This window comes from Oryctolagus cuniculus, chromosome 10 (assembly GCF_051225735.1).
Source record: "Oryctolagus cuniculus isolate XC-2025 breed Fujian yellow rabbit chromosome 10, ASM5122573v1, whole genome shotgun sequence".
NCBI lineage: Eukaryota > Metazoa > Chordata > Mammalia > Lagomorpha > Leporidae > Oryctolagus > Oryctolagus cuniculus.
The window spans coordinates 100,174,416-100,192,070 of record NC_142876.1 but is presented as its reverse complement, the minus strand read 5'-3'; the positions used below and the strand labels follow the sequence as shown (position 1 = coordinate 100,192,070).

Genomic DNA, 17,655 nt, shown 5'->3' with positions numbered 1-17,655 from the left:
GAAGGGGCTCCCGTGGCTTCCCCAGGGTGGTAGCTGGGCACAGAGGTGCCTCCCTGCCTGGGGCACAATCAGCAAGGCTCATTTCTGGCCCAATCCCCAGTAGCTCCCGCCCTCGTTCATTCAGATAACAGTCAGTCATGTGGCTGGTTACCAGGCACGTGTTGGGGCGGGGGCACGGATGGTCAGGCAAGCGAGCAGGGCACACGTGGGCCAGCCCTTGGGAGCTGCACTCCAAGCAGAGCATGAGACATCTGACCCTTATGGGGCCTGATAAGCCCAGGGAAAGGAGTCCAGCAAGCCAGGGGGTGGGGCAGGAGTGCACAGCCACTGACCCGGCCTAGGTCTAGGGAATGAGGGGGGCTCAGCAGAGCTGCAGGGTGGCCCAGACAGAGGGCACCACACGTGCAAGGCCTTGTAATGAGTTTTCGGTGCACACTCACAGGCTCCGGGCAGGCGGCTCCCACGCTCAGCCTCTGCGGAACCCTGAGCTTCCTGCGCGTCCAGGCTCCCGGCAGCAGGGGGGATGACAGCAGCTGTGGGCCGGGCATGGCAAACTCCGGGTTCCCAGGGCAGGGCTCTCTGCTCCGTCCTGGGCACCCAGCCTGGGCAGGCACAGCTCAGCCTGGCCCCCTCCGGAGGCCCAGAGGTGTCTGGTGGGCAATTCAAACTCTGCAGGACCAAACCCGATCATGCCCCGGACCTGCTCCTCCCAGCCTCCTGCAGGTCTACAGGTGACAACTCTGTCCTTCCAGCTGCTCGAGCCAAACACCTTGGGGTCACATAGAGCCCCCTCCCTCTCTCACACCCAAATCCCTGGCATGTCTCACCACCGCCATGGCCACCACCCTGCTCATGTCCTCCTCTGCTCACTCCCTCCCACGGCTCCCAGCCCGCTCCCACAGTGGTCAAAGACTCACTAACTGACCTGGGGCCCTGCTTGACCTGGCCGCCATTACCCTCTGATGTCCTCTCCTCCATCCCTCCGTTCTCCTCCCGCTGCCCTGGCCATATTTGCCCTGGCTAGTCCTGTGCTCAGAACACTCTTCTCCCAGACACCCACAAGGCTGCTTCCATGTGTTGTTTTTTTTTTTTTTCCTTCCCCAGACTTCCTTTTGCAGTGAAGCCCACTCTGACCCTACCCAGGTAAACTGCAACCTCCTACCAATTCACGCTGTCCCTCCTCCGTGGGACTCACCACCTTCCAACACAGCAGGTCCTGTGTCTGTGTGCCCTCCCTGCCAGTGCCTGGCACATTCAATGCTCGCATGTGCAGAGAGATGGAAGAGACAGCTGCGGTGAAGGAAGGAACACGCCCAGCGAGAACGAGCCAGGTGGAGGCCTCAGGCAGTACCAGGACTTCACTGGGCACCGCCTGCATAGCCAAGGCCGTGGAGCCATCCCAGTGCCCTGCCTGACACCCAAGGACAGCGCACCCCCCGCTGTTCCCCAGACGGCCTGTTTCCAGCCCTCACAGCTCTTGAGAAGGGCAGCAGGATGGACGTCTCTCCCCATTGCTCAGACGAGACAAGCAAGGCTGAGAGCGGCTGCCTGTTGGCTCTGGACACTGTATTCAATGTGAGGTTATCCTGCTTATCCACGGCCCCCAATCTCCAGGAGCTCCATCTGGCAGGGGCCTGAGGGACCCTGGGCTGAGTGAGCATGGCAGCACCCAGGGGGGCTGGGCCTTCCCACTGGGACAAGGGGGAAACAGACTGGCAAGAACGATCTCTCAGAAACAGATTTCATTCATTCATTCATTCACTCCAGAGATACTAACCTGTGCCCAACACAAGGGGCCCCGGGCAGAGCCTCCTGGCCCAGGCACCCCAATGCTCTGCCCTGCGTCCTACAATCATGTCCCTGAGGGCTGGCAGTACACAGGACAGCCCCACTGGACATCAGAGGTTGAGGATATTATCATCCCCTGACCAACCCAGCGAGATGCGAGCCCCTCTGGAAGACCCTCCTGCTGCTGCCCCCACCCCCAGAGTACCCACAAGGGCAATGTACTCACCACCCCCCAATACTTTCCGCCACAGACCGGTCCCTAGAGCCCCTTCTCCCAGGATGGGGTCGGGCACACACGGGTTGAAAGACTGCATGTTCCACCCTTATTACCAGTACACAGGAAATGGGCCCATTGTAAAGATGAGGGAACTGAGGCACAAACTGACCCAAAGGTGGTGGCACAGGGGCTATCTTTACCGTGCCCGCCCCGCCCTCCCCGGCCCCGGCTGCCTAGTGAGCAGCAGGTGTTTGCATCGAGGCCAACAGAGCCTGCAGCTCCGGTCCTGCAGCCACCGTGAAGTCCCCACCCTTCTACATTCGAGAGTAATGGCCTCCTGCATACGCCACCGGCCTGGAAATCACCTGTGAAATATATTTCCCCCGGCGCTGGCTCAGGAACCATGTAAATCACTCCGCTTAATGGCCTCTGGGATTGCTCCCCGCGCCCCTGCCCCAGCCACTCCACTCCATGCCAGGGAACTTGGGGCTGTGGGCTGCCAGGCAGCGGGGGGGGGGGGCAGTCAGGAGTTCTGGGTGCCCAAGGCAATCCTGGGTGCCAGGAGACACGGCCCAGGGGGAACGCAGCCTCAGGGAGCATAGCTGATAGACAGACGCAGGGCCTGCCAGGAGCTTCAGGAACTGGGGCAGGAGTGCCCTGCAGGGCAAGCCTCAGCCTCCTGCCCCTGCCCCTGCCCCTGCCCCTGGCTATGCGCCCCATCATGGCTTCGCCTAAGGGAAGGGCAGGTCATAGGTCCTGCATCACCCTGGCCCATGGCAATGCTGTGGCTCTCAGGAGCCTGGAATATGATGTCTCAATCGGCCCTTGAAGGCTGCCTGCCGTGGCTGGATGACCTCCCTGGGACACAGCGGCCCTGGCCACATACACAGGCATTTGGGAACAGCTGGTTCCTCATGGGCAGCACAGAACCTCGGTGCCCCTTGCCGGGCAGAGGTGGGGATCCTGTGTGCATCCTACCCTCTGAGCCACAGTTCTCTCTTGTGCTTTTTCATGTTTCTGTATTTGTTTTCACCTATCTGAAAGGGAGAGAAACACGGACAGACACAGAGGTCTTCCATCTGCTTGTTCACTTCCCAGATGCCTACAACCAGGGCTGGACCAGGCTGAAGCCAGGAGCCCTGAACTCCAATCTGGGTCTCCCACGGGGGTAGCAGGGGCCCAAGCACCTGGGCCATCATCTGCTGTCTCCCAAGCACATTAGCAGGAAGCTGGATCAGAGGAAGCAGAACAGCCAGGACTCAAACTGTCCCTCCACTACGGGATGCAGGTGTCCCAAACAATTTACCCACAGTGCCACAGCAGCCACCTAGCGTTCTCTACCTTGGCTCACAGGAGGGCTCCAGAAAAGTGCTGATGGCCAGGCCCAGCCCCACTCAATGAAATCATACAGCCCCAAGGGTACCTGGTTCTCCCTTCACCTCCCTCCCCAAGGCAGTCCTCAAAGGCAGCCCTTGGGCTGGGGCAACCCCTGGCAGGAGAGCAGGAGGATGTGCAGCTGGCCTCTGCCTCCAATGCCAGCAGGGCCAGGCCCCAGCTTCCACAGGCACGGCCAGCGGGGGACTGTGGACATGTGCACAGACCATGGGCTCCAGCTCAGCAAACGCTCATGCAGCACTTGTGCTTGCTAAGCCCCCAGGGAAGAAGACACACGCTGCCCCGGTGGGCACTGTGACATGAAGGGAGAGGGCCCCTCCTGGGAGCACCCCCAGCCTACCCGAGCAGCCTTCCTGGCTGTGGCCTCCACCTGCACCAGCTTATGGTGAGAGGACAGCGAGGGCGAGGGGGTGGCAGGGGTGGGGCGGGGAAGGGCAGGGAGCGCGGGCGCCTGTGCAGAAGGACCCACGGCTCTGGAGCGCACAGGGACACAGTGGGCACTGAGGCTTGGAGGCGGGCAGAGGCTGGCTCAGACTCCCACGGTGAGCTGGACAGGCTAGCTCGGGTGAGAGGGGCAGGGCCAAGGGGAGGCCCACAGAGCCCGCCGCACCAGCACCCATCATTGGATACCTGAGTTAGTGCCTCCCTCTGTCCAAGTCTCCCTGCCTGGAAAACGCCCTGCCCAGCGCAGGGGTTGGGGAGGGGGAGGAGTACAGAGATGCGCAGTGCTCTAGACTGTCTCGCCCCTCTATTCCACGTGCACGCGGGTGACAGGGGCCACCAGCTCCCAGCAGGCACCTGGGAGAAAGCCACAGCAGCAGACCCACCTGGCGGCAGGCCTTGGGCTGCTACCTGGAGTGCATGAGCCCCCTGCTTCAGACCCAGACTCCTACTGATGAGCACCCTGGGAGGCAGCAGATGATGGCGCAAGTACTTAGGTCCCTGCCACCCACGTGGGAGATCCACATGGAGTTCCTGACTCCTGGCCTCAGCCTGGCCTAGCCCTGGCTGTTGAGCGCATTTGGGGAATGAACCAACAGACAGAGGATCCATCTCTCTCTCTCTCTCTCTCTCTCTCTCTCTCTCTCTCTCTCTTGCTCTGCTTTTCAAATACACAAAAATGAACTTTAAGTAAATAAAGCAAACTTAAAAAAATAGCTTTCTGAACTTTTTTTCTTTCAAAGAAGATGACCTGGATCAGAGGAGGCCTGTCCCGGTCCGGGAGACCCCCAGCTCTGCCCAGTAGAGGCAGCTCCTTCCCTGCCCTCGGATGGCCCCAGAGGACCTCGCTCCTGTGGCGCAGGTGGGAGCAATGGCTGCAGGGGCACCCCGACCCAGGAGCAGGACAGGCCCAGGGCTGAGTCCAAGACCTGTGTCCCCGGCTGACCACCCCTGGACTCGGTCCAGCCAGACCCAGCACTGGTGCAGACCAGAGCTCAGAGGGCAGTGGCAAGGCCAGGTGCGGGGTGGTGAGAACGCAGCCGTGCGGGGCCGGAACGCTGTCACCCGCGTTGGGGGAACCAGCGACACAGCACAGGCCTCGCTGCAGAGTCGGAACCACGCCTCCCACACTGCCTGCCACCTCCCTCGCCCAAGACGAGAACCAAGTCTCACAGCCCAGCATCCAGCAAAGTTGGCACCTACCACCCACCTGGCAATGTCACTTCCATTGTGGTAGCCCTCAGGCCGGGCCAGCTGTGCCACTCTGTCAGCGTCGCCAGCTCTGCCTACAGGCACGGCCTGAGCTACCTCCTCCAGGCCCCGCCTGACCAAACCCAAGCCCGAGGCGCGAGGGCGCCAGCTGCTCCCGTCCTGGTTTGGGTCTAAGCTGTGCCTCAACTGTTGAGAAGCCCAAGGCAGTGCCCCTCTCTGGGACTCCTTTTCCCTACCTGTACCACTGAGGCGTTAATCTGGACCAGAAGGTCACACGGTGCCCACTGATCCACACCCAGCCCTCAGGCGAGGGTGAGGGAGACGGGGTGCCCAGGCCCTGCTTCTGGTCCCTGAGGTGTCTCCCAGGAAGCCATGATGGGGGAGTGTGATGGGGCCTGGGCTGCCCAGAGGTGAGCTGCAGAAGGGCCACGCGGGGCAGTGACCAGGTGCTGGGATCTGAGCGCCGGGCAGGTACTGCTGCCCCCACCGCTGTCCGTGTGACTTCGGCATCACTCAGCTTCGCTGAGCCTCCCGTTTTCCGGTTTGTGAAAACAAATCAAAACAGATTGACCTCGCGGCTGGTGTTTGGCCTTGTGGTTAAGACACTGCTCGTCTTAAGTCCACAGCCCATATCAGAGTGCCTGGGTTCAAGTCCTGGCTCTGTTCCCCATTCTAGCTTCCTACTAAGGTGTACCCTGGAAGACAGCAGGTGATGGCTCAAGTCACTGGGTCCCTGCCACCCCATGGGAGACCCGGATGGAGTTCCCGTCTCCTGGCTTCGACCTCAGCCCACTGCAGTCATTTAGGCAGTGAACTCTTGGGTGGAAAATCTCCGTCTGTCTCTGCTTCTCAGAATAAAATTGAAAATAAAACTTTAAAAAAGGACTGACCTTGTTGGATAGTGTATGTGAGATACACCACCCAGCTCCTAGACTGACGTTGTGGTTAAAACAACCACTTCCTTTACTAGGGTTCCCTGGGCACGGTTCTTGCCCTGCCCCCACCTTCTACTCAGCCACAAGCCCACCGTCGGCCTCCCGTCTCACCCTGCAAGACAGGGCTCGGTCCTCCGTCATCCCTGCCTTCTTGCTCACAAACCCTGGTCTGCAGCATCTCCCCCTCCAGCCCCAAGGTGACCCCATCCTCAGCTCAAGGGCAAATCCTGATTAGTCTGAGCCAATCACAACGTACCATCTCGACTGCCAGTGATTGGCTTACAGAGGACATGTGACCTAGTACTAGCCAATGAAGTGGGAGGGAAAGTCAGCTAGGGGCTTCTGGGGAAGGTTTCCTCCCCTCTTAAGAGAAATCCAGAGGAAGCACCTCTTCCACCCCTCATGCCTGGGTCTGCACGTGATGCCTGGAGCTGTGGCAGCCATCTTGTTGTCATTAGGGAAGTCAGTGAAGGACAGATAGCCATACCAAAAGTGAGGGCCTGGTCCCACCCAACTCTCAATGCCCTGTCAGGAGACAAAGGACCCAACCACATGGGAAAACCACATCACACTGGGGTTGCCAAGGTGTGTACAGCAGCAGCCTTTTCTCCTTGTACTCAAACACGTTCCACGGATGCAGCTTTCGAGAGGCGGCAATGAGCCGCATGCCTGCCCCTGGAGCGCACCTGTGACCTGGCACAGAGCCACAGGAGGGGCTCAGGGTTTTGGGAGTGTCCCACAGAGGGGCAGGGAGCCAGTCTGGGAAGCCTCCTGGCCTAGCCTGGTAGAGGGCCACGGCAAGCAAGGGCCACAAGGTGGGAAGGTCAGAGAACCTCCCAGGACCTGCAAGAGGCTCCGCATGGGCGGGGGTGGAGGTGGATACTCCCAGGGTCAGTGGCCAGAGGCCAGAGGCAGCCTGGGCAGGCCCTCAGATGCCAGGCTATGAAATGGGGCTCTCTGCCCAGGCCAGATTCAGGGGTGCAAGGTCACAGGCGACCCTCAGTGGGAGACTCTGCAGCAAGCCAATGAGAGCAGGGAAGACTCCAAGGGCCCCTACCCCCGGCACACCCAGGGAAAATGTCCCTGCACGGAGACCCTGGGTGCAGAGACCTGTCTGACAGCTCGTTCTCTTTTCAAGCAAACAAAGCCGGCGCAGGGCTGGGGTGGGCTGTTTGTCGCTTGTTTGTTGGAACTGGTGGCGGCACCAGGCCTGACCTTTAAGGCTTCAAATGCAGCATTTCAAGCAGCGCCAGCGGCGGGAGAGCACGGCTGCGGAAGGAAGTTACAAGACTCAAAGGCCACAGCAGGCTGGGGCCTCACAGCAGAGGGGCGTGGCCCACCTGGCCCACCCTACTCAGCAACCAACCATTCTTCCCAAGACACCATGGCGTGACGTCACCATGCCAGGAAGTCACCCTGGGAACAGCAAGGAGCAAGCAATAGTGCTGGGCACTGGGCCCTGCCCATCAGGGTGGCCAGCCTGCAGAACGTGTGGCCTGATGCCTACTCCCCCACCCGGGGGCCTCAGTCTATGCAATGGCGCCTCCAGGGTTGCAAGAATTGACCAGCGCGGTCCAACAGACTGAAGAGAATCAGATTTATTGAGCAGAATGCAAAGAAGCAGCAGGCTAGGGCAGCCAGAGTCGCTCTGCTTCAAACACTACAACCCAAGAGGCATACTTGTAACTACAAACCTTATTAGTTAAGGTGATTTTTCCCATGCTCCAACAGGTTTGTCCAGTTGGTGATTTGCATTTCTGGGCAGAGCTGGAAAGCTTGAACTACCCTTAGCTTTGGGACCCCCCAGGTACCCTGGGGCAACCCTGCACACTACTGGCTCCAGACAGCGAGCACTGCCTAGCACCAGGCCCCTGACTTGGCTGTGAGTAAGAATACATGAGCGAGTCGTGGAACAGCGAACAGTGAGCAGCAGGCCACTGCGTGGTCATGGTGCAGGCTCACAGGGAGGGGAGCTGAGCATGATGAGGGTTAATGACAGGGGAGGCTCACGCTAAGGAAGGGCAGGAACACTCACGCTTTTTCTGGAGAGCAGGCGGAGATTTCCCAGAATCTAATTACTGCCTTTTCTCTGTCTCTTTTTTTTTAAGATTCATTTATTGGGGTGCCGGCACTGTGGCGTAGTAGGTTAAGCATCTGCCTGTGGCACTGGCATCCCATACGGGCACCAGTTCAAATCCTCTTCCAATCTATCTCTCTGCTAAGCCTGGGAAAGCAGGGGAAGATGGTCCAAGTGCTTGGGCCCCTGCTCCTGCGTGGGAGACCTGGAAGAAGCTCATGGCTTTGGATCGGCTCAGCTCCTCCAGGCTGTTGCATCCATTTGGGAAGTGAACCAGCAGATGGAAGACCTCTCTGTCTCTCCGTCTCTCTGTTTGTAACTCCACCTCTCAAGTAAATAAATAAATCTTTTTAAAAAATTCTTTGTTGGGGCCAGCAGTGTAGCGAAATGAGTTAAGCAGCAGCACCAGCATCCATATGGACGCCATTTTGAATCCAGCTGCTCCGCTTCCCATTTAGCTCCCTGCTAATGCACCTGGGAAAGCAGCAGAAGATGGCCCAGGTCCATGGCCCCTGCACCCACGTGGGAGACCTGGATGAAGCTCCTGTCTTCGACCTGCCTGATGTGGCCATCTGGGGAGTGAACCAGAAGATGGAGGATGTCTCTCTCTTTATCTCTACCCCCTCTCTCTATAACTCTGCCTTTCAAATAAATAAAATAAATCTTTAAAAAAATCCTTCTTACATATATAATGTACATATAATGAATAAATGCCTATTTAAAAATTTATGTATTTATTTGAAAGTCAGAGTTACAGAGAGAGAGATCTTCTACCCACTGTTCACTCCCCACATGGCCAGGGCTGGACCAGGCTGAAGTCAGGGGCTTCATCCAGGTCTCCTACATGGGAGCAGGGGCCCAAGCAAGTGAGCCATCTTCTGCTGCTTTCCCAGGAGCATTAGCAGGGAGCTGGATCAGAAGTGGAGCAGCCAGGACATGAAGCAGCGCCCATATGAGAGGCTGGTGTCACTAGAGGCAGCTTTCTCCGCTACACCACAACGCCAGTCCCTTTTTGCTCCTTTTATGGGCCAATGCTTCCTGCCATCGCTGCTGGAAGGTGTGTAATTTAGCACGCAGATGTATTACAATAATAATAAATAAATGCCTAATGTGCTGTAGGGCAACCTGGGTCCGAGTTGTATGAACCTGGTCCAGGCATGGGATCCACACCCACAGCCTACAGGCCTTGAGAGCGCAGGGACCAGCCCCTGGTGGCTCAGCTGCCTGTCTCACTGTGGCTGTGACACGTTCTGCCACGTCAGCACCCACACGTAGCTCCCTGCCCCCACAGGAAGGCCTACAGGTTCCTGAGCCCTGGCAGCCCCTTCCGCCTTCCCTTTGCAGAAGCTCCTTCCAAATGCCAAGGACCCTGGGCCAACTCAGCACCGACCACACACAGGCCCCGACAATGCCAAACTGACGGTTCTCTCAGACATCAGAATCCGATGAGCCAGGGCCCACCCAGCCCCAAGGGCCAGGTCCAGCGCGGACAGCGGACAGCGGGCAGCTGTGTTTAGGAAGGCTCCATCCTTGATGGACAGAATCCATCCTTGAGAAGGAAACGGCTTCTCTGGAGAGACTCAGCACAGAAGGACACACAGGGGTCAGCAGGCCTACGCTTCAACACCCCAAACCATGCCTGCAGACTGCACGGATGTCTGGCTGGGGGAGGACCCCAAACCTGCAGCTGGCGCTCCACGGGCTGCCACGCTGCTGCCCTTCAGTGTGCAAATGAGAAGCACCCACTCCCAGAGGGAAGCGCGCCAGCCAAGGTCACACAGCAAGGGTTCCGCTCTGCACAGCCGACCTCCACACCCACCCTCCAGATTCCCCTGCGGAAGGGCTGTCTGCAAAGACGCTTCACTTCACAAAGACTCACAGGCTTCTCCCAGGAATCTAAATACCACTCAATTTGCAAAAATTTGAATTACAAGGACACAGCCTCTGCGTGTTTCCTTCGCACACTGTCGCCTTGCCAGTTGGTAGGTGATCAAACTTTCCAGCTCAGCCTTAACTCAGGCTGTTCCTGACATAAAAGTTTGCAAAACACTGGTCCTGACAACCAGGAGGCTTTTCGTCCCGCTGCCAGTGTTTGCCGAGCGGAGCCCTGGCATTAACCTCAAAGGCAGGTGCAGAAGGTGGGCACTGGGAGCGCATTCTGGGCGCAGAGATAAACTGTGCCTGTGCCTGCACTAAACACACACACACACACACACACACACACGTCCACATCTATATGTATGTACACGTGCACCCACTCACACATGTGGATGCACATGATCACACGTGTGCATACATACTGATGCACATGTATACAGTTGTGAGCACAGGCACACTCAACACACATGCACAAGCACATGCCTGCACACACAGGTGTGGAAAGTCCCACACACAAGCCTGCACAAGGACACGTGCCACAGCAATAGCCACACACAGAGTAGGGATCCCAGAAACCACAACTGCATCCTAGCAGCCCAGAGGGCCTGGCTGGACACTGGGTGCTGCAGATGAGGGGAATCCCCCTGGATCCGGGCAGGACCCACCTGCCCTTCTCACAAACACCTGCCAGGCCGATCCTGAGTTGTCATCGCACCTGAACTCTGCAAGGCAGAGGATCAGGAGAACCCATTTTACAGATGAGGCCCTAGAGGCTGTGGGAGGTCCCAGTGTGAGGCAGCTGGTGAGAGGTCTGGCAGTCTCAGTGTTCACCCAGTCAGGGCTCACTACAAAGGCTTGGGAAAGGCCGAGGCACAGGGCCCAGAGTCAGGGGTTGGGGAGAGAGAATCCTAGTGGGAGCCTCTCGTCCTTCCCACCCACTCCTCCCCTTGTTGAAGGAAGACCACTTCCAAGGAGGGAGCCAGCAGGAAAGACTGCTGTGCCCCTCTGTCTCTGGGAAACAATCAGGCTGATCAGCACTCAAAGTGGGTCAGCCTGAAAAGCAGCATCCAGACACCGATGGAGGGCCAGGGGCCAGGGTAGGAGGTCCGAAAACCCCTGTGCGGGAGGGCAAAGGGCCAGCGGGCTGGGGGTCAGGCCTCATCCATGGCGAGGGAAGTGTGGACAGGGGCAGACAGACCCCAGACGGGTCTTCTTAGGGTGCTGGAATGCCAGAGGAGGAGGGGGGCTGGGGAGGAAGAGCTTTGGCCCCAAGCAAGCGCCCAGCTGGGAAGTGGGCTGGGCCTGCCCTGACAGAGGCCCTGGGCCAAGGCAGGGAACCCCAGGGAACCAGCGGCTGGTCCGCATCACGCTGGGCTCAGCAGGCTGGGTCATCAGCACCACAGGGGCCGAGGGGGATGGGGACAGCATCAGCCCACAAGGTCAGGCTCAGGCACCGCGGGCCCAAGTGACAATGGCTGAGACTCCTTAGGCAGGTCCCAGGGCTCCCTGCGGATCCCCTGCCAGTCCCAAGGGGCATCTCAATCTCTGGTCACCAACAGACCCCCAACCGCCCCAGCTCAGGAATCTGCTCAGGTTACACAGGACAGGAGGGCACAGGAGAGCAGAAAAGCACAAACCACACACACACTTCCCTCTGGGAATACGAATATTGATTCTGTAGCTTCTTGTTTAGACAGTAGACACCAAGGAAAAACCAACAACCAGACATGAAGAGAATTCCCCCCAGCGGTGACAGGGCTGCCTGCCGGCCCCAAAGGGGAAAGCCCCACCCTGCCTTGGGTGCCCTAGGCCCCCCTCAACACACACTCTGGGCTCCAAGCCCAACCACTAGGTCTGAAGGCAAATTGTGGAGTGGAGATGGAATGGCTGGAAGGAGGAGAGAGAGAAAAGAGAGAAGAGAGAGGAGACAGAGAAGCCACTCCTCCCATAGACACCACCACCCTGCCAGAAGGGCCCACACCTGTTCGTTTTGGCTCCCGAACCTTCAGCTGCACCCAGTCCTTCTCTAGCAATGAGCCCTCACCCTTGCCCCAGCCCCCAGCTCCCCAAGTCCAGGCATGAGCCCCACCATCTACAAGGTCTGAGTCTGTCCAAGGCCCTTGAGCCTGGCAAAATGGCTGAGAAGGGCCAGCCTCAGGCTTGCGCGAACAAACCCTACCTCTTGACCATTCTTTCCAGAACCACACTGGCATCTAGAGCAAGACACCTCCAGATGGAGCCCCTCCTGCCCCAGCCATGTCCGGGAGGCCTGGCCCTTGATTCAATGCCTCTGGAGAGGGAGAACTCTGGTTGGGCTGCTCCACGACAGCCTGGGGGCTGGCAGGGCAACCTTGGGCCAGCGAGGGCCCCTCAGGGTTGCCCAAAACCTGGAGCAGCAAAGAGGAACAGTGCCACAAGGGTCACAGCATGGAGGCCTGTGCCCACCGCCTCTTTGTTTTCTTCCCAAAGATTTGGGTTCTAGCCCCCACCCCCTTATCCTGGGCCCACTCCCCAGATGTCTCTGAGACAGACAATCCTCTCCTACTTCTGCCTCTTGTAGTTGTGGGCTTTGGACAGGTACCATCGCCTTTCTGAGTCCCAGTCGCCCTGTCCATGCAATGGGTATGACCACAGGTTCTGGGGCCTGAGCTGTTCTCAGCGAGGAGAGGTCACCGTTTGCCTGGTGACCACACACACCACAGCCAAGCAGGGCTTCAGGGAGGCTGAGAGGGACATGGCCCAGTGTCTGTCCACAAAGAGCTGGTATCCTGTGAGTGGGAACCTCCTGAGGAGGTGACGGGGGAGGCCCCAGAGGTGCAGGCATGAGACCTTGAAGCAGGGGATCTAACCCCTGAGAAGGTCATGCAGTGGCTGGGGGCGCTGAGCAGAGCAGAGACCGGAAGGCACTCAGCCCGTGGGAGGGCACTGGCAGGAGAGGACCCCTGCAGCCTCTGGGTAGGACACGGACACAATCACCGCAGCGGCACCTGACGGGAGTCCCCACGCCCACCAGAGGCTGCACGCTCTCCCGCCAATTCTCACAGCAGCCTCTTAAGCAGATTCTACTATCTCAGCTGGGGAAACTGAGGCAAGGTCATCCCAATGCAGAGGGTCCGCCCAGGAGGCTGCAGTTTAAGCCCACAGTCCCCCACACTGCCTCCTCCCAGGAGCTGGCAGAGTCCACTCATCCACACCCACCGGGTGGGGAACTCGTGGTGTTCCCTTGCACACAGGCAGAGGGCAGAGGGACCCGCTGCCTCCACGTGTGGGGCCAGCCTCACCCTGGAGGGAGCCGGTCTCTCCTCTTGACAAAAAATCCAGAGAGAGACTCGCCCTCGGACTGAGCGAGGACACATGGAGAAAGGGGCCTCCTCCCTTCTCAGAGGTTGACCTGACCCAACTGGCCAGAAGGAAGCTCCTATCAGAGGTGAGGCCCCAGGGGCAGGCACAACCAAGGGTCCCCCAAAATCCTTACTCCCAGAAGACGCAACGGGAGAGCGGCAGGAGCGCCAGCAGATCTGCGTTCTGCGACAGCAGCAGCAGGCGGCAAAACTACCCCCCCCCCCACCGCCAAAGCTGCGGCAGGTTGGGGACCCAGATGTGCAATGCTGCCTCCCTCCAACAGGGAGAGCAACAGGGAGGTGGAGACAGGGCCTCAGAGGCCCAGACAGACACACGTCACCCACCATTAACCGGGGCTAGGTTGACGCATGCCCTGTCATGGGCACTGCTCCCCATGTGTCTGCCCGCTCAGAAGGGGAGCAGGGACTCTGGCTGTCATCCACCTGCTGGGGGCTCAAACCTCAGGCCCCTCACTGCTACCCCAGAGAGAGAGGTGCTGCCCAACACCATCCCCACAGCAGAGCTGGCAGAGGAGGGCGCAGCTAGGCGGGCCCCTCGACAGCTGTTGGACACAGCATTCAGCCAAGACTCTCTGGAGCAGGAGCCAGAGAAGGGCAGGGATGCCTGAGAATGGGGTGCAGAGGCCCAAAGGCAGGACAAAAGAGGTGGGCAGGGCCGGGTGGGCACAAGCTGACGAGAGGGATGGGGAAAGAAGTGGAACGAGCGAGCGGAGAAGGGGGTCAGGGGAGTGGGGTGGGGAAGATGCAGGGCGCACAAAGCAGCAGGGACTGAATGCCACCACCTGGTGGGCATAATGGGGAGGGGGAGGGGGGAGGGAGGGGGAGGCAGCGGCAGGTGAGGAGAAGTGTGCTCCAACTCCATCTCCTCCCGCCCCAGACACGCCAGGGCTCACACGCGCACGCACACGACACACCCAGGTCCGCCTCATTTGAAACCCGGATCCAGGCACTGGTGGGGGTGAGGGGGCCCCCTCCCTGCACCCGAGGACCTGTCCTCCCTCCAGGGCCTGCTTCCGTCCCCTTCTCAATCCAGCGGCAGCCTCGGTCCGCTTCTCCCGGCAGGCAGAGAGCCATGCCATCACTGCCATTACAGGAATAACGACCACACGACCATGGACCCCAGCACTTGCTGAAGCCCAAGCAGCTTGCAACACTGGGCCCCTTCATGCTGGCAGCTGGCAGACGGTAACGAGGAAATTGCTTTCACATGGCCTGCCCTCCTCACCCGGGGCTGTCACCTCAGCACCCTGAGGCCGAGGGGGCTCACCCTCCACCTTGGAAATCCACCTGTATCAAAGTGCCCGCCTGGCCTGGCTCCACTGAGCCCCCAGCAGGGTCAGGGAGGCCACTCGTCCCTGAGCAGCCCCAGGGCCCTGTGGCCGCAGCAGCAGCCTCCGCCTTTCACATCAGCTCAACAAAAGCCCCAACTCCAGCCAGCCACAGCCACGGAGGGGCGGAATCCTCAGGACGCCCTCCCCAGTCTCGTTCCGAGGATCAACGGGCACCTGCATCTGCGGGACCAGGGCAGCTGAAGGGCGCTGGTTGTCAACGGCAAACCTTTCATGCCGCCTCTATTAGTCACCCCCCCCCTGGCCCCTCAGGGCGGTGTGCGTCCCCCCCACTCCATCCCCACTCTCATTCCCTAATTATGGTTTGCAAGATGTGGCCCAAACACTTGAATCAGCTCCAACTACATCGACGCCAGGAGAGCATCCACAGCCGTCACAGCCGCCTTGCCATCTCCCGGCTGGGGACAGGTGTCCACTTTGGTCAGGGTCTCACGCCACCCTTCCAGAGGAGACCCACACAGACCCAGCGGCTGCCTGTACCTCAGCAGGCTGCGGGAAACGGGAGTGGGGTAGGAGCAGTGGAAGGAGACGCCTGCTTAAGCCATCATTCAAGGAGCTACGACACGGCTAGGAAAGACATCTCTGTGGCTTGCCTTGTGCCTGGCTTTGAGGAATAAAGAACAACAAAAACACAATGCTTTTGCTCAGTTCAAATGCTGTGGCTGAAGACCATTTTCATCATAACGAAAGAAAGACAATGCCCCCACCAGCCTTGAACTTCCACACGATTCTCTGCTCCCTGCGCACCCCGACACACACACGCAAGCAACCCAGACAGTTGACAGAGGACACGTTCGTGCCGCACCTGTAATTTGCCAACTGATCACCCGCCTGAGCACAGCCTGGCTGTGCAAGGAGAGAGACGACAAGACAAGGGAGGGACTCAGAGCAAAACCCTTTCCCGACTTTGCTTTGCCTTCATCCGGGAGAACCCACAGGCTGGAGTCAGCAGGGTTCCTGGCCGAGCCAGGGGCGCCTACCCTTGTGCAGAACGGGTCTAATGACGCAGGGCCAGTCCTTCCCCTTCCCGGAGGCTAGACCTTTCCCTGTGGCCCCAGGCCCCAGGCCAAGGCCCTGGTGGCAGAGTCCAGGGACAAGTGACTCCTGAGACCCAGGCACAGGAAACAGAAGCAAGGTGGTCACTGTGCCCCAAAGGGACATCTGGGCAGACATCCGGCTGGGGCATGGTGTTGGGAAACAGACAGACGATCCCTCCCAGCCCCAGACACATCTGGCCACCCTCACCAAGGGGAGGCCACTGAGTCTGCTGGCTCCTGGGAGGGTTGAGGGGCTCAGGACTCTTGGGACCGGCACAAGCTGGCAGAGCTGGGGATGCTACTGGCGGCAGGCAGCCTCGTGGCGTAGGCAGGGGCACACAGGGGTCCTTCCTGCCATTCACCTTCTGTCCTGACCCCAACACTTGCACCTCTCAACTGGTCTGGCCAGGGGACCCTCCCCTCAGGTAGAGGAGGGCCAGGAACAGCGCTGACCCTCTGTGGTGCCCACATCCTCGGCATCCAGACCCCCCAAAAGAAAGAAGCTCATGAAGACAGGTGTGGAGGTGCCTGCACCCCTGGCTCCATAGCGCCTATCCCCACGGGTCTGGGAACGTGGAGGGACAAGCCGCCCAGCCTCTTCTGGGCTGGGGGTCCCAACCGCCCCCTTACCCAATTCCGGATTCCCCTCAGCGGGACAGTGGCAGGACAATTAGCTGACAAGCTCAGACCCCGCATCCCGCGGCTTGGAGATCTCGCCTTGCCCCGTTTCGGGGGACTGGCGGGGAAGCAGGGACACCGCGGGGAAGTTTCGCGACGCAGCCAGAAGAGCTAAGACCGCGGCTGCTGGCTCTCAGGGCTCGGGGCCGCCGCCCCCAGACGCAGCGGGTAGCGGGATCCAGCGCCCTCGCCCCAGCGTCGGGCGCGAGGAGGGACTGGCGCGGACCGCGGGGCGCAGAGGGGCGCGGAGCTCGGTCGGGGTCCCGCGGGCGACCGCGGACACTTACGTGTGCTGCTGTGGGAAGCTGTAGGCAGAGGCGCCGGGGGCGGCGAGCAGCGGGAGAAGCAGCAGCGGCAGCAGCAGCAGCAGCAGCAGCAGCGGGCGCGGGGTCCGGGACGCCGGGCGCCGGGCACTGGGGCCGGGCCGGGGGCCGCGGCCGGGCCGGGGTCGCGCAGTACGCGCGGGGCCGGGCCGAGCGGCGCCGCAGGTCCGAGCCGGCACCGCCATGTTTCCATTCAAGACGCGGCGCCGCGGGGAGGGGGGCGGCTGCGGCGGCGGCGGCGGCGGCGGCGGCGGGGCGGGGGGGCGAGGGCGGGGGGCCGCAGGCGGCCTCTCCTCCGCCGCCTGCTCCGCGCGAGGCCTCTGGGATGCGCCGGCCGCAGCGCTTCTGCGGGCTGCGCGCCGCGATATCCCCGCCGCGCTGGCTCCGAGCGCTCTGAGCGCCTGGCCCGGGACCTGCGCTCAAATAAGCTGCCGCCGCCAACCTGCCGGCGCCGCCCTCCCCTCTCTCCCCGCTACCCGGCCGGCCCGCCCCCGCGCGCCCCCGCGCGCCCCCGCCGCGGCCGCGCGCCCCTCGTGCCTGCGCAGCCCCGAGCCTGCCCCGGCGGCCCGTGCAGCTGACTGAAGCCCGGGCGCGCGCGTCCGGCGCCCCCGCCGCGGTCCCGGCGCCCAGGGTGCGCCCGGGCCCCTCGCCTCACCCCATGGTGTGCCTCTTCGCCCGGGTTTTTGAGCAGAGCCCCCGGGCCCTGCGACCCCTGGCGGGCGCACGTGTGACCCTTCGGGAGCTCGACCTTCAACAGGCTGAAGGCCGGGAGTCATAGGTTTAATGGTGCAACGGCAGGCTTCGGCAGGCTTCGGCAGGCCAGGAAAGAGGGCGCGGGGTCGAACTCAAAGCATACCTTGGAGGCTCAGCCCCTGACAGAAAGAAAGGGCCGGACCTACTGCTGCCCTGAGCAGCCGCGTGGGTCCGGCTTTGGGTGGGGAGCGGGTGCCGGGATGAGTTACT

General features: G+C 60.7%; 1 protein-coding gene across 11 annotated transcripts in view; it reads right to left on the bottom strand.

Annotated features, from left to right (window-relative positions):
* Positions 1–17,018, bottom strand: part of CACNA2D2 (calcium voltage-gated channel auxiliary subunit alpha2delta 2) — a 135,937-nt gene extending 118,919 nt beyond the window's left edge. For 5 of the 11 annotated variants that reach the window (XM_051851600.3, XM_051851598.3, XM_051851599.3 and 2 more), the window contains exon 1: positions 16,657–17,016. In XM_051851600.3, the coding sequence (XP_051707560.3) occupies positions 16,657–16,877 (221 nt within the window). In that variant the 5' untranslated portion in view covers positions 16,878–17,016. Of the gene's footprint in view, positions 1–16,656 lie in introns of all 11 variants that reach the window. The other 6 variants (XM_070050768.2, XM_070050770.2, XM_070050771.2 and 3 more) reach the window with 3 other exon arrangements.
* Positions 17,019–17,655: the final 637 nt, after the last annotated feature.